This window comes from Apteryx mantelli, chromosome 8 (genome assembly GCF_036417845.1).
Source record: "Apteryx mantelli isolate bAptMan1 chromosome 8, bAptMan1.hap1, whole genome shotgun sequence".
Taxonomy (NCBI): Eukaryota; Metazoa; Chordata; class Aves; order Apterygiformes; family Apterygidae; genus Apteryx; species Apteryx mantelli.
In genome coordinates, this window is record NC_089985.1 from 29236280 (window position 1) to 29253560 (window position 17281).

At 37.2% G+C, this 17281-nt stretch overlaps 1 protein-coding gene across 3 annotated transcripts in view; it reads right to left on the bottom strand.

Annotated features, from left to right (window-relative positions):
* AK5 (adenylate kinase 5) overlaps positions 1–17281 on the bottom strand; it is a 106807-nt gene that overhangs the window by 39551 nt on the left and 49975 nt on the right. For all 3 annotated transcript variants that reach the window (XM_067301040.1, XM_067301039.1, XM_067301038.1), the window contains exons 7-8: positions 14018–14108; positions 5852–5928 (exon numbers count right to left, since the gene is read on the bottom strand). In XM_067301040.1, the coding sequence (XP_067157141.1) occupies positions 5852–5928; positions 14018–14108 (168 nt within the window). The remainder of the gene's footprint in view (positions 1–5851; positions 5929–14017; positions 14109–17281) is intronic.

The window sequence follows — 17281 nt, forward strand, 5'->3', positions numbered from 1 at the left end:
ACATGAGCTCACCCTCCTGTAACTGAGCCCCCACTGAGGGGGAACTGAAGTGCCCTGTACTGCCCACAACAGCCACAGACAGCAACTTCTGGGTCACAGGCAGAAAAAAAGAAATGGGATGCAAGGATTTCAGCTAACCTTTGGCAACTCAGTCCCCCCTAATATGTGTAACATTAGAAAGCAAAGCCAGATAATGTCTATGAAACGAGGAGCAAACAACTCCTTCTGGAATTCCAAAGAAAATAAGCAGAATGAGTCTATGGCAATTTTGTTTGCCCCTTTCACTGTGATTTGCATCGGGAAACCAGAGCAGCAGGCTTTCTTTCAAAAGCTTTTACTACAGCGTATAATGGTGACTTTGAAACAGATAATTCTTCAAAACTTACAAAAATGATACAGAAGCACCAAAACACACTTGCTTTTGAGCTTATTAAGGGAGCACTCTGTAACAGGCAAACTGTAGTACTTTGTTTCTAGTCTGATTTTTTTTTTAGAGTTTAATAGGACAGTTTCCATGGCAACATGAACCGAACAGCTTGTTCATTGACTTCGGTACATTTCTATTAAACATCTTTTCTCCGTAGTTAGGCCTACCTCTCAAGCACTTTCATCTACTTGGATTCGTTTACATTATCTCTTTTTGTCAAAACCCTTAAACTAGATTGGACTCCACCTTTCTGTGCACTTTAGCAAAAATGAACGTGAGGGGACAGAGTCACACAATCCTTCTCTGAGTTACTTCAAGAGTCTCTTTCCTTTTCTACCACATGCTCCAGCTTTTAACCAGTTTCCTTGTAGAACCAGAATCTGCAATTCAAAGTGATAACACTGCCTATCAGTGAAAGAGAAAGGCACACTACAAATATGTTAAGGGTTACAAGCCCAAAGGGCTTCTGGATACTCATGGTCATTTTACTAAGCTAAACTTGTAATAATTAATACTGCATTATGCTTTTTTTCCTCCTAAAAGCTCCTTATGTTCTCAAGCAAAGTACATGATTAAAATATCACAGTATAATCTACGTCTGACCCAGCCTTCTCTTAAATAATTCAATCAGTGTTTGTCTGATTTTGAAAGGTAGCTTTAGAAGTTCCAAGGAAAACTTCTCTTGCTAACGGAGATGTGCAGTTTGCTCTTTGTCGTACTGAAACACAGACCTGAAGCACTTTGTCTGAAGTGCTAAATAAGTTCTTTGGATTGAAGCTTTCAGATGCAGAGAAACCAGAGGCCAAACAATGTGAATAGTACAAAACAGAGTAAATGGAGGAAAGTGGTCTTTGGTTCAATCCAGACAGCTTTAGTTAAATGAGGCTTCCAGTTTGCTGTTGCCCCCTATTTTAGGAATATTTTGGTTCTGCTTCTGTATTGAAAAGTCTTTCAGGGACTTTTGATTGTCTACACTGAATATTTACCATTTGAGTTTCAGGCTATAATAATCAGTCAGGCTGGAAATGTTGTTATAGTCTTGGTAGCAGTGGAGTCTGCTTTTCATCAGTTCACTTAAAGTTCCTCTTTCCTGCTCCTCTAAAGAAACGCTTGTTATGTGTTCTGGGTGGGAAGTGACAGTGAGCTGTAAGAGGAATTGTCACCACACGGCAACAACTTTTAATCAAGAGCTTGTTTCCTCTCATTAGAATGAGTGTAAATGTGTTTGAGGGCTTTCTTTCCTCCACTTCATTTTGGTTTTGCTTGCTGCTTTTCAAGTGAGCTGTCACATTTTCTAATTATAAAACATTCCGCGCTTGCAGCAAAGATCGGGTTATGCAATTTGCTTAATTCAATAGATGGCTTGTCACTGCTGAATAGAAAACCTTATATTCTCTTTCAGTCTTTTTTACATCTGCTTTTCTTAGGTCTTTGACATACTTGGGCCAAATAAATTAAAAAAAAATGGCAATCTCGCCTTTGCATGTGCCATTTACATCTTTAATTACATTCACCTAATTGCGTAAGTAAATCTGGTCTGACACTGGGGCAGGGAAATACCTCAGTTATGAATCGGTAATTTCCTCTGAGGCACAAAAATGTGTTTGCATGTTTTGTAGATATGAAATATACCCTGAAGAAAAAGATTAGATGAGGCTAAGTATTTTTTAAGGTTTTTACTTGAAGTTTACCTGCAGTTTATTACCTTTATTATCATGTTTCCCAAATTTTAAAGGTATCTAGTTTTATTGCTACTTGTTTGAGGAGTGTTCTTCTTTAATTAGTCTAACTCTTCCTCAGACTGGCTAGAGTTGCCTTGAAAGCCTTGTTTTCACAAGAAAATAACCGGATGCTCTTTTGTTCAGGAAGTCTTTGATAGGATTCAGTGATGCCAATTTTTTAACGCTCCCTTTTGGCCTGAATGCACTTGAAATAAGCCAAATGGTAGGTTTCTAATTTAAAAATCCAGTTCTTAAAGATAAAACTTGTCTGAACTCTGGAATCAAGTGGCATTATATTGACAGCATCTCTGGCAAAGCCAAGGAATTGAATAGCAAGCATAAATGAACACAGTGAGCAGTGAAAACCTGTATCATGCTTGAGAGCCTTCCAGCAAAAAAAGACAATCCTTATTAAACCAAACAGGCACTAGTCATGAAAGTGAATTCTGCAAATTGAGATTATTCTATAAAATACATTTATTTCCTCTGTCAGAAGCTATCCTGTTGCACCCAAAAATGAGTGGCCACAAACACATTCCTGGTGTCTTAGTATAGGAGGAAATACCTGAAACTTATTAGCTTACTGTGCTCTGTTTTTTTCAATCAAGTCATGATCCTCTAAAAAGTCGGTAGAGAATTCTACCAAGGGAAATTTTGGCCAATTCTACCACAAAACATTCTGAGTGAGAGGCACTGTTAGAGGCACTTACATCTGACAGTTAAAGATCTGAACAGGAATGGTAAATTAATTCTTGGAGATTGAAGAAATTTCCCTCCCCAAAAAACATCCAACCCTGAAGTGTGTATTTCCCTCTTGTTTTTCAGTATAGTGCAGACTTAGACCTAGTGAGCAGATTCAGACTTTCAGTGCAGACTTAGTGATTACAAGTGTTCTAGCTCTGAAGCATTCATGCATAACCAGTTGAAAACAATTAATTTAATTGTACATTCATTTATAATATGTGTAACACAAAGCTCAAGCCTTTTCTAAATTACGTTTTAATTCGATCTACCCTTCCAGAAAAGCCAGATCTTAGCCCACGCTAGTGTTGCTTTGCATTGTTTCAATGATATATAGAAAGCGTTTCTTAAAGCAACTTTGCTATATTTTGGAGAACTTCTGGGTGATGTGATGACTACGTCAATAGTTGGAACACCACCACTCATTCTCCTTGTTACGGCCTGCCAGTAAGAGAGGTTATTCTGGGAGAAGTGGTGTATGTCTGAAGAACTCTGATAATTCTTTGCCGGCTTAGTTTACACTGGAGATTTTCCTGGCTCATTCCAAGTATGAGTAAATGCAAAGGTATCTGTGTACATCCGTTTCAGCTGTGCCAAGTGCTACTCATCCCCAGCTGTGGCTTTGTCTTCAGTGAAAACAACATGCTCTGTACTTCTGTAACCTCCAACTCCTCTTGTTTAGTGGCTACCAAGATGTTCTGCTAAAATTCAACCATTTTAGCAGCTCAGCTGTGTAAGGTTGCTTAGAAACCAGCCTTCTTATCCCCCACATTCTCATGACAGATTTCCTATGCAATAACATCACTGCATGACACATTTGTACCCAGACATGCATTCCCTTTCCACTTGAGATTCTCAGCGTAAAGGCTGTTGGTGCTTCACACAATTCGTAAACAGCATGCGGTAAATCTCGGGAGTATTAAATCACTGCCACAGTCAGAATGAGCTCAAGTTTTGAATGCAAGCAATTCTTCACTCCTGCATTTAGTTATCGATCTTTTCTGCCTGAGAGTAATTTCTAACATTGTTTTTCAGACTGAGTACCTAGATGGTATTATAAGTGCATGCTAATCTTCTCTGCTTCTGGATGTAATATTCCAAAATTTAAATGGTAAATGCTTTTGGTTGCAATTGCTTTCTCCTTTATATTTTCTTTATATTTGTACAAAATATCTCACACAAAATGGGTTTGAAAATATTAATAATAGAAATGTTTACATTTTTTAAAATTTCACCAGTAAGTGTTGATGATGTCTACTTGCAGCTGAAGACAGCCACTGTCAGCCACTTCATATTTATTCTCTTTATGACTGAATGGTTTTTAGTACTGTTTTTACTTAATTTCTCCTTCTCTGTTTGATAACAGTATTGCATTCTTGCCAGAATGGCAATGTGTTGCTCTGGCAAAATAACAGGAAAAGCTAACCACTACATCTGGCAGAAGAAATATTTGCTATTGATAAAGACAATAAGGACCCATCTTAGTCTTCTCCATTTAACTTCATGCAAGAACCAAATGCATCCTACTTCAAACCTAGAGTCAGTGCTTTTATGGACTGTGCACTGTACCGTCAATGAATCATATAGTTTGAAAGTACAAATCAGTATAATTTCCACATATTTCTTTATGTTAATATTATTCTGTAATTAAAACTTAGTATTTTAACAGCATTTCAAACATTGTGAACAAAGAGTGTAATTTCTTCAGTGTTCAATCTCTGCCAAAAGTACATATTTCTGTCATTAGAAATGCAAAATGGAGTATCAGCATAATCTAAATATAATTTACATTACACTCTGCTTTACGGGATCTGAAAGAGCTGCTCCTGCACTGAGAGCACAATTCTGTACAGTCAAGACAAAGATGAAAAGAAATTTAGGAGAATTTCCTAGGGTAGAAAGTGTTTTAAGAAGGATTTATGAAAGAATGGGATTTAAAATGGGATTACGAGACAGAGGCGAGCTGTCTGCTTGACAAAAAGCCAAACTGAAATAAAGGACAAAGTGTTGCATTGAACACTGTAAAAGGAAACCAGTACATGAATGTATGATACTGAATGAAAATCCAGTTCTCTTGGTTCTGATTTCTTCACTAGTTTTAAAATTTTACAGGGAACAATGTATTAAATATGCAAAAACACCAATCTTAAATACAGCAGTGTAACAGCAGTGTAAGGCTTTAGAAAGAAACGGTCTTTTTAATTATAAATCAGTCTTTTAATGCTTATTAGCACAGTATTCAGGCTATTCTTCAGCTCACATACAGTTTTATCTTAACTATAGTACAGACCTGTATTTCTGACAGGCTGTAGCCCACATACAAATATTTTTATTATTGTTCCCAGGACCAGAAGAGGTAGATAAGGCAACATCCCTGCTAAAACATGCTGTCCCTCTCCTTTTCATATATGGCTTGGGATAGGAAACTCTCTCCAGCGTTATTTCTTACATATAAGCAAAGTGCTATCTCAATTTAATTCTTAGATGGGGATGGGATAGGATGAGTAGAAAAGTTAGCTTCAATACACCATAATCATTTGTTGTTGTTTTCTTTTTATAAACACTTCTCTGTTTCAAGGGGAGAATGTTTGATTTGGTTTTAGTTGCGTTCCACATTTTTTGTTTTGTATTTTCATGCCTTTTGAAGATTGTTTTACTCCCTCTTCTTAAATATACAGTAAACTTACAGCACATTCCAACGACTGTTTGCCAACATTTATCAATATTGTAATGTTCATAAACAAAACTCAGTGATGCAAAGTAATGGCTTTTCTCATAACCAGAAATTTACGTGTGTATAACACATTTACTTAATACAGCACTTTAAAGCACTTATGCTTAGCTACACTTAATTCAGCCATCTTGCTCAGACAAATTGTATAGTATGGTACATATCTAGAAAAATGTCTAGAGAGAGACCGTATCTATATGTGGAGAGAGAGAGAGGGAGAAGGAAAATTACCTGGTCTTCAAAGTCAAATTCTGTGTAAAGAGTATCTCCAGAATCCATAATCAGACTGCAGTCAAGTTCATTTGGCCCTAAAATAAGAAAAGAGATTAGATTTCAGAAACAGATTGGAAATTTTCACTTTATGTGACAGAATACTGTAACATTTCCAATTGTCTGTATGTATGCAAAACCTGTGATCCAAGGAATTATTCAGATGTGGTAGAATACCTGTGTGAGTGCTATTCCATTAACAAAGCCTTCAAAGCATCCATAAAAGACACCACAAATCTTAATAAAGAACAATTAAACTAAATGGTATATTATTTCAGCTAGATTGCAAATTTATTGGGCATGGTGTTCTGCTTAGCATGACCTGCAATTGTAAAACTGCCACCAGGATCTGAGCTTAGGGGAGAATACAGGCCATGCTTAGGAAGGAGAAAGGAAATACTGATTAATTAGTGATTAGCAGATACAGATCCTGAAGTGATGTTGATGGGGGACCAAAGTAGCACATGCTTCGCCAGCAGCAGCCCCCTTCCCACCCCATCCCTTTCCTAGGTGACAGTGTGGCTCTGGCCCCTGTTCTGCCCCTGCTCCTCATCATCTTCCTGTGGCAGCACCAGCAAGTCTTGCAGAAGTCATTGCTGAAACCAGCATGGGAGAATTAGCCACTAATAATCTTTCCATCCAAATGTAACAAGGATGTAGTCTGGACATCATATTTGCTTTTTAGCAACATCACCTCATGCAGATTATCTCACTCCTAGGCAATGAGGAAGGAAACAGTTTCCCATGCCCAAGATGGTGCAGCCCTAAATCAAATTGTGCAAGTATTCAACACGTATTAAAATGTCAATAGGCATGTGACTGTAGAGGTATTTTTTCACAGCATCATTAATATTATGTTAGAATAACAAAAAATGGTAAGGACACACAGGGCTCCCTCTCAGTCTTGGGGTATGAGCTGTGGTCTGTCTTGGGTACATTTATAAGTTGTAACCAGCCAGCAGCCACAGGTGAGCCCAGTCACTATCTTCATGTGAGGAGCAATAGGAAGCACCAGGGGACCTACAAGATGTGCTTTGTTTTGTGTCCTGCTGTCCCCAGTCAGACAAGATTATTGATGAGGAAGAGGAAACAACTCCCTCCCTCGTGGGTTACTGCTGTGTCTAAACCTGGTGTGGTTTTTTTTTTTTTTTTTTTGGAAAGCATAGGCACTATGGCTACATAGTTTTAAGACTACTGCTGACCTGGAGATGGTTTTCTCCCCAGTAGAGATGCTTGTGCGGACAGCTCTCTGGACTAAGCACTATCAATATATTTTGCAGTTCAATTTATGCCAGATGCGTTTAAGTATCATCTGCTTTTGTTTGTTCTTAAAGTTTACATAGTAATAATCTATGTAGGTGAATGAAACATAACCGAGAACAGAGGAGAGGAACTGGATGTCATGATGACTAAAACTATAAAGAGCTTGGTAGAGATGATGATTCTAGGGTGTCTTAGTTTGCAATCCATATTACAATTGCTGCCAAATACATCTTTGATGCAATTCTGAAAACTACATAAAAGACACCAGGGAAAGACTTGGGTCCACCATCTGCTGGTGTTTTTTTCCCCCCCGCCTCTAATGTTCCTGTATACTTTAACAGATTGCTATAAAAAATAATAGAAAGGGATTATACTTTTGCTATCCTAGAATGTCACATGTACATATACAGCATGTTTTCTGGTATATATACTTTATGGTCTTTTATTGAAAATACTTGTTTGTAAAAGATATACACAAGCAAAAAGAATTTCAACTGCTGAGAGAAACTTTTTTTTTTTTTCCACAGCTGACATTTCCCTCCTAACATTGTGTCATTGTTCATAATAAAATTTAACTAAGCCTCAGTCTTCACCAACACTGGCCTACCTGGAACCATCAATCATTTTAAAAGGCACTTTTGTACAAGTATTTGATTAACTATCACTTAACTACCAAGAGCAGTATGTCTTCCTAGCTAGGTATGCCAGTAAGAAATATGGTGCCACAAACTTACACATAAAATCAGGCTGAAAATGAATACTCACGCATAATATATCTTAAGTGACAAAAGTCATTATGGTTATATATTTTTAATGTGGTCAAGGATTTTAAGGCCTTTTTATCTTGAACTAGCACACTAGTTTCCCTGGGGAAGCTTAACTCTTTTCCGAGGGGTATTCAAGGAAAACTGAAAATAGATGTCTTTCTCTTCCTGGTTCAGTGAAGACTAACAAAAACCATAATCAACTGTCACATACTGAATGGTAATAGAGACCACTCTGCTCTTCTTGACGTGCCTGAAGACAAACCTACCGGAAATGGACTGTTGTGAATGGCTGTTCCCAGGGCAAGATGAAGTAGTGAGGTAACATGTAAGAGTACCTGTGACACCCCTGGCACAGCATGAGTAATCTGCTACTTTCCAGCTCAGTGTGCTGTTGGAGGGAGTATATTTTGCTGGGTTTGGACACAACTTATTAAAACAGGGCTTGCTGGGGAGAACAGGCTTGCTAACTAATCACTAATAAAAGTGGAAGTAGAAGTGTGTCAGATAGTTGCATCACAAGGTAATGAAGTCAGTAATTACGGCAGTAGGCAAGGCTATGGACAGGGATAACACTGAGCGGAGGACGCTAGGAAGACTGGATAATTCAAAACTCTGCTCAGGTTTTCTGAGCCCAAGTTTCAATCAGCAATGTATTATGTAAAAATTGTGGCCCTGTTCAGCTATTAAAGGAGAAACACAGGATGCTAGCTTAAGGAAAGGAGGAGGATCTTTTAAAAATGTTTGGAAGTGAATGTGCCCTGCTGCTTTAAATGAGTCTGTATGCTGCAGGTCTTGTGTTATGGCAACAAAACTGCTGATCATATGCAAGTTTCTATGTTTTCTCTGTCCAAGGTGCATTGTTTTTCCTTTGATAAGCTTGCACATTAAGAATTAGGCTATAAAACATTTTAATACTTATTTACCACTAAGAGGAAAGTCTTCTGGCTTAAACTGTCCTAATTCCTTTCAGATGGATCTATCAGAGAACCTACGATCTTGCTTCAGTTAAAGCCTTCATGTGCTTCTATGAACCTATCTCAAATAATCTGAATAACTTTAGTAATTTTAATTGGGGAAATTCAACTGTTCTAAACTAACAAAATGCCTGAAAGCTCTACTGCCAAGGAGAAATAGCTTGCAAATACCTGATCTGAAAAGATACATTTCTGACTTGAAATATACTTCTTCAATTTCAATGCATGCATAAAGTTGAGGTAAGGGAAACCTCTTTGGTGTTTTGTGCCCTGTATTTTCCTTAGGGAAAAAAGTAGAGGATTTTATAAACAGTACTGCACAATTAAAAAAATAAATCAGTTAACTTCTTTACTGAATAACCAGCTCTCCAGGGAGGAGGAGGTTGCTGACAAAAGAAACAGCATATCGGATGGAACACACTCTCTGTTTTGCTAGGCTTTGTATCCTAACACCGAAAGCACCGTTCCTAAAGATCTGTCTGGCTAGGGACCAAAAGGATTCAACAACACAGCAGGGAGAGACTGGAGTTGAATTAATGGGTGGTTACAGTGATACCAGTGTGTGTGACAGAAGTGACCTCTGCCAAGCCTGACAATCGGAGAGAACAACCTGCCCACCCCCACGGCAATGTGGGGCTGTGCTCAGTTGCTTCCTTCCACAACCATGAGGTTGTGTTTTTCAGTTGTATTTTATGTGTTGTTTGTTGCTGTCAAGCTGAATTAAACAGGATTGGTAATGCAAAGCTAGCAGAGGATAGCTACTATGGGCAGGTCTGTATAACCGGTGTGTGACTCCTACCACAGAAATGTACCCCAGAACTCTGGGGCACAACGGCCATAATGTGTTTGGTCCTATAAAATATTTCATGTGTTTTGAGGCTGGGTGCATGTCCCTTTGTCTGAAAAGGTGTGCACCCTTAGCTCTTCCTGAATGCAAATGCCAACTATTGCTTTTCCACAGTTCATTCATTTATACAAAGAAGCTAAATTGTACTGATCTGTCTAAATTTAGCTGCAGTTAATTTAACTTCCCATTACCAGGTAGCAATATCCCATTACATGAGTTAATTAAGTCTGCTCCCTGGACCATTTGTGTTTTGGCAAATCAGTTAACGTATTTTCAATCCTCACTTAAATCCATTATTTATTTGAAGTCCTGGTAGCAATACAATTTAATATGATTCACTGGCTCAAATATTCTCATACTCAGGATTATTTTTAACAACTATAGTGTTTGCACTTCCCTGCTTTGACTGTCTTAAAAGTAATTTAAAACTATCCTGTGAAACACATTGCTTCTATTAATTGCATGTTTATACCAGTTAAGCACAATATAACAAAATTGTCCTTTTATGTTATGGAATGTGCTCTGAAGCAGTCTACTAACTGAATTAATACATCTTACATAAAAGCGCTTGGGCTAGACAAATGCTTGAAAGATAATTTTCAAGTGGAATATAATACAAACAATTTATTAAAGCACTGATTAGCATTAGAATGATTACAGTTTCATTTTGCTCTCAGTAAGATGCTTCTAATACAAATTTTATTGCAACCTTACACTGTTGAATTTCACGACAGATTGTTGCTCTTAGCAACAGCCTTAATATTTCATTGGAAGCAACAATGAGAAAAATTGTATTATAACCTATAAAAATATTTAATTGTTTTCTTTCGGCATATATTGTGACACAGTTGGTTACAACTGGATCTTACAGGTATATCATATGAATGAAAATGATGCGGAGACATTAAAATATTTAGAAATACTATGTCTATGCTAGCCACCAGCAAGCAAAACATATTGCAGTATCACTAAGAGGATTAAAAGATAAAAAAGTGACATTAAGGGAACACTGAAACTGCAAACCCTAGAAATTAAATACCTAGCCTCAGTAGGGTCATTAGGAATCCTATTTTGAGTCTTCTTACTGTTACAGGTGCTCAAATTTAGGCACCAATTAGATCATCCAGGAAGCCATTCAGAGCTAACCAACAGGAGCTGAGAGATAAGGAGAGTTGCTGAACCCCTGTAGTAAGCATAAAGAAACATGCAGGCTCACAGGTTGAGTTAGCCAGTGACAGAGGAGACCTGGGTTCTTAGCTGAGGAATGTCAGTGTAATTGTCCAGAACAACCACAAGGTCTATCCAGCTCAAAATGCATCTCCAGGACTGGCCAAGGTATGATTCTCATAAAGAGTGTAAGACAGTGCAAGTATACAGTGAGCCTTCTAGTATGCTCTCCAGCTTTCAAGGATCAGCAGATCAGCCACTTGCTAAGATGAATGTTATGTCAGACCATCATGTTAAATAATTCTAATGAGTGCACAAACACCTGTGTGGTCTTGTCTAATTCCTCTTTCATATGTTTAACATGCAGTATCACCTGTCTGGGCTGCACAGCTTAACTGTATTCTATATAGAAATATACCTTGCTTATTTTCTTAAAAAAAAAAAAAATCCCTGAATCTTTGACTGTGTTATGAAAAACAGAGAATAAGATTTTATAAGTCTCTGTCATAGCTGGCTGCAGGATTATCTTTCCAAGGTGAAAAGGGCCTTGCTTTCTGGAGTATTTCTGAATTTTATGTTAGCTTCTGAGTAGTAAAACAAAATTAACTTAAGGAGCTGGGTCCAGAAGAGGTATTTCTGTTCCCAACTATTAAATGGGCACAGAATCTAGTTCCCTCTGGAATCACAACTCTTGTATTCCTGACTGCTCAGGGCCCCTGAGTTTGAGGCAGCATACTGAGAAATAGGAGATACATGTTTGAAACCCCATCACAACTGAACTGAGGATCTCTCAATTCCTGTGCAAATACCATTAAATTGTTATGTAAAATGAAGATGCCAAAATCGACATGTTTTTGAATGAAAGTGTCTGTGGTTGTTGCTGTTGTGCTTTATGATGAACTACTCCTTCAAAAAAGAATGGGGAATAAATATCTTTCCTCTATGAACATCTTTGATGGAAACAAGGACTGTATAATTTGATCAAGAATTTGTTAATCATCATGGAGAAAAAAGTTATTTAGAGAAGCCTAGCCTGCAGAACAGATCACCTCCTGTTTTCTGTTAGGATAGCAGCCTGACAAGCTTTAATACAATGTTCTACTTTGCATAAAAGTTTGCTCCAATGCGTGTATTGTAGCTCTGCTGACAATGACAGTAAGGCACTGCGCTCTTCTATTTGAGAGTCTGGCTCTAAGGATTGCTTCTGCCAATAAAGATGTCTGAACACAGTTTGCTTTGTTAATGAAACACCCATTTTCTGTCTCTTTAATGGTCTCTCTTAATAGTAGTTTCTCTTCCTACTACATGTGTTAAATCTAGCTTCATCAGACAGTAAAACATATAATTCCCATTGCATCAAGCTCACCAATGCCCTTAGCTGTCTTAGCATTTGGTCTTTCCTGTATCAACTACATTATCACTCTGTTAATAAAACAAGCTTACTGAGTAGTTTGAGCAAGTACATACATTGCCAACAACTTATTTGGACAGTGGCATGGTTTCTGACACCTCAGGTGAGGAAAAGTAGATCAGACTTTCCAGGAACTAACTGGGACACAACCAGAATCACAACCAGTTTGTGCAAATTGTTTAGCTTCTGCCAGTCTGCTTGTCAGACACCTTTATGACACTTCTTTCTTCTTCTTGCTATTCATTACTTAGTTCATTTAACTGGGGAATCCATAGGTAATTATGAATACAATACTATACAGTGAGAATGTCATTTTAAGTTTGGAATTTATCTTTTCCCCTTAGGAATAAAGCTAAGCACAGAAGAGAAGTAAGTGTGCCACTTAATGGAGAAAGATAGTAGTATTTATTCTTGTGCCCATCCCTTCTTTAAGCTGACCACTAGAAATGTGTTTTTTAGATACACACTTTTTATCATTCTTTTTTTCCCCTCGTTGACAACTCATCTTTATCTCATTTTGAACATTATCAAATAATAGTCTTATGGGTGGGTTTTGCAGACTGGGTAGTTAGCATGGCACTGCCTTTCAAGTGTTCAAAATATGACCTATTTTTCTTTCTGAAGTATTTGTCTGTTTGCAAATGTCTTGCTAGTATTTTTAACATAAACTAGCTTACTCATCTGGAGAATTCACACAGAAAAAATGACTAGGTAAGATGAAACCTAATTCCTCCCTTTGTTAAAAAGAGCTAATGGGCATATTACTCCTACTAGACTTCATCCTGCTTCATCAATTTTTCCTTCCTTGGCAGCCCCCAAATGATTGTTCATGATTACAAGTAACTGAAGCCATCTTGTTTACTTAATTTATGGCAGATGAGTTTTCCCTTAAAAAGAGGAGCAATATATTTTTCTATTATACATATCCAATCTGTCCTTCAATAAAGCTGGTAAATTTAACAGGGAAATACTTCATCTAAAGATATCTCTTTCTTCTTTGTGTGCTGTTTTGCAAGACAACAGTTACAACCTCATTTACCTACCTAACCCTCATGATCTACTTGGAAGACAGCCAGGGTTGCCTTTCTGTAAAAAGAAACTTGTAAAGGTACCAAGGAATATTTTCCTGTTCCTTTAAAGCAAAAATCTTTCTGACAGATGTTATGGATTCTCAGTGCTTTGATTTTTAGCTTCAATTTTTTGCAGTCCTTTGTCCCTCACAGGCTGTTTCTTTGAAGACATTCAAGCCTGAGTGAGCACAAATAGAAAAAAATTCCTCTTAACTTATACTGTCACATACAGTTTTTCAGAATTAGTACCAATTATTTGGGAGGAAACATGATCATTAGTCTCTTAAGATTGGTTTCCTGGTTAACATTGTGGTATAACCTGGAATTGAAAAAGAGATAGCTGACAACTGGAGTTGATCAACATATAATTTTAATGTATAAAAAGATGGACTTTTGATGGACTATCTACAGTGTTTTAAATTGAGGTTGTAGAAAAATAAGATTATTATCTGGATTGTATGACGCTTTCAAATGCAAAGAGAATTTTTGCCTTTGTTTGTGCAAATGTTTGAGATTGATCAAGACTTTTCTACAGTGTGTACATCTATAGAGGAATATGAAAAAGGCATCCCATCAATGTCAAAAGCAGTAGAAAAAATGTGGTTCTTTAAACCTTATGTTAACTCACCTGCTGCAGCCTCTTTGTTAGCAAATAGCTTATTGTCAACTGCCAAACTTATGTCAAAGAACACTTCTTCTTCATCTCTGTCTGCATCAAACTATTAAGGGGGAAAAAAAAAAGGTGGCAATCAGATACTAATTTAGTTAGTTAGCCAAACATCAATGTGTAATATGAATTCTCATCCCAAGTCTCCTTAATTTGATAGGAACCTTTCTATCCCATTTTTCAGTGTGCTGTCCACTGCAAGCCTGAAGTATGAATCATTTTTATTTTGACTGAAAACTAAACATAATTTTCTAAACTATGTTGACGTTTCTTATTGGCTTGCCATTAACTGCAGTACAATTGAGTTGCTCTCAAAGAATGAAGCTTCAAAGCAGAAAGCAATATTAGTAATACATATTAAATGCTTTGGATGGATGAAAAAAATGGCAGTGTAGAGATGGGAAGACTGTTTACTTTCTTGTTGCTTCTTTTCAGAGATTAGAATAATTAAATACATTTAATTTGCAAGTGAAATTTTTTTGGCACCTCTTCAACTGTCTGAAACTCATTTTTGTGATATGCATATGTATATATGACTCCTTCAAGTTGTTAAGCAAAAGTCTTAGGAAAAAGTAAAGGATTTTTGAAAGTACATCTACAACATAGAAAGAAAAGCTTTCCTTTTTCTGACACTAGCAGAAAGTGCACTGGCTCAGTTATAAATTAATAAAATCAAGAAAGCAAAGCTCCAGTAAAATGACCAATAATTGATTGAATTTCTTACAGTCTTATCCTTTTCTCATCTATTATGACTTTTGCCCAAAGTCTGATACTGATTCTCCTGAGTTTTCCCTCAACTCTGTCAGGCAGGTTCTTTTTATGGCCAGGTTTGACAAGCTTTTCTGTTTCTTTTTTGTAATATTTATCATGCCTCATTCATTTAGATCATTACATATTGACGCTTTCTTGGAGGAAAAAAATGTACAACTTATTACTTTTGCTCTGAAGTTTTTCTTCTTATTTAACGAGCCTCAGTTCATGCTGCTAAGGAAAAAGGGAATATTATAACCTCAAATCACAGGGGCACCCAAATAATGGTCACATTAGATGGCTGTCATTCAGTGTCATTCCCCCCTGCATAATTTGGGATCATTCTGTATCTTCAGTCTAATACGTCTTAGGACGGAGAATGAATCTCAGGACCAAAAGCATTATGCTATCAAATGTAAGCTCATGAACTTCAGTGTGCTCATTCTTCCAAGCCTGAAACTGTTGAGCACCTTTTCAGATGTCTAGCCAGTATCTGCATGGTAAAAATAATAGGCAGGGAAAGGCCTGGGAGAGAGAATTTTAAATACTATGAGCAGCTTTGTCACAGAAGCTGGCACTGATGGTGATGTAGTTGTTTTCTGAGTATCTATCACAGATATTGGTTAAGAATACAGCATGGCCCATCCAGTGATTTAATTTTAAAAAGATGCTGAATTGCTTATCTAACACCCACTACTGCAAAATCAATATCGCTCTTTTCATTACTCCTTATGATGATTTATGAAGCACCTATATTATTTAAGCTGATTTCTCACTGGCTAATGAAATGTGCTTTCTTAGTGGAATTTTCCATCAGCACCTCAGAGCAAACATAGAGGCAAAGATCAGTCCAAGAATAATTATTTAGAGTGGCGGATGTCAGAAATAATTCAAAAATAGGGAAAGAACATCACAGAGACAAAGAATGATGTTACAAACCAGGACTGTGTGAATGAAAGAAAATGAAGTTCAAGGGGAGGACAGAGTACACTAGAGAGAGGCAAACAAATGTAGAAAGACTGGTGCCAGAAAAGTTAAACTCTCAAAACATGAGTGCTCAGAACTGAACAGGTGTTAGTCTGATTTAAAACTTAATGGTGTTAATATTTAGCTTTATGTTTAGCTTGGCCCAAGAGATCATTTTTGTCACAGATGTGTCCTATTACAATTAACCACATGTGGAATTTTCAGACTGGTTCTTGCAAAGCAGTTTGTGGCTCAGACCCCAAGGATCACTCCAAAGTTCATCCTGTGATGCAGCCTGGGTGTCCATCTGTCCGGGCAGAGATGTATCGGTTCCTGAGGAGTTGTACTGTCATTTTAACAGTGTTAACCGAAACTCAGAGCATTATTTTGTAAAGAGGAAATTTGTTTGGGTTTATCTATTAGAAGGATTACATCTTAACCTGTGGCAACTGAGGCAAAGGTGGCTTGTGGGAGAACAGGCCTTTAATTAAGTTGTTGGGCTAGTGTTTGGCAATTTATTATCAATGAAGAAAGCGAATTTGGAATGTCCTTGCTCACAAGGAAGAAGTATTGATTTTCAATGTGAATTCTTTTGCACTGGTCTTTCTCTGAGGAAGTATGGGAATATTCTTCTGTTGCCTCTCAGCAAAAAAATGTCTACATTTCATTAGATATCCTAGGAAAGGCATGTCATATGATGTTTATATATGTGTGAAAAACAATAAATTGCAATCAGGTTGTGTCTGATCAGTACTGAGCAGGTCACACCACATTTGGAGCAATGACAGGCTTTCTGTTTCATTAGTAGCATTCCATTGAGTAATTCAGTTTACCACAAAAAAACGTATGATCAATCTCAAAACGTTCTGACGATTCCAAGAATTCGAAACAACTTTCCCCCACTCAAAGAACACCAGCTGTGCTTCAGCACTCTGAAAAATCTGAGTTTTATAATGAAATTCTATAGTGTGACCGAAAGAAAACCAATTATTTGAAGCTTGCACATAGACTCAGTTTTCCCCTCACAAAATGAGAATTGTAATACCCTGAGCCACAGGAAGGCAAGGTAGCTTTCACAGAGAAAGTATTTTTGAAAGCAACTAAGAAACCATGTGAGTTCTATACTTCATTGAATTACTAAACACTTTAAAATGAAATCCTTTGATAATTATAGGAGGCTTGAATAAAACACAAAAGGGACTCAAACTTCCCTATTCACATGGAACAAACAGCAGCAAAACTTTTGCAGTCAAAAATATTTTAAACATAACATGCCTAAATCGACAGGTTGCTTTCCCTATTGAAAACAAATCCCTTCTTCAGAATCCCTACTTGCTTCAGAACATGTCTCTTTGCAACTGAATTATCTATTAGTATTTTTATGGATGGTTCAGTTTAGTTATGGTAAATGGCTATGTTTTATAGGAATATAATCATTTTTATTCTTTGTCTGCAAACATTTAATTGGGACAAACTAGGAGTAGTAAAATGTGGTCCTGTCCTGAAAAG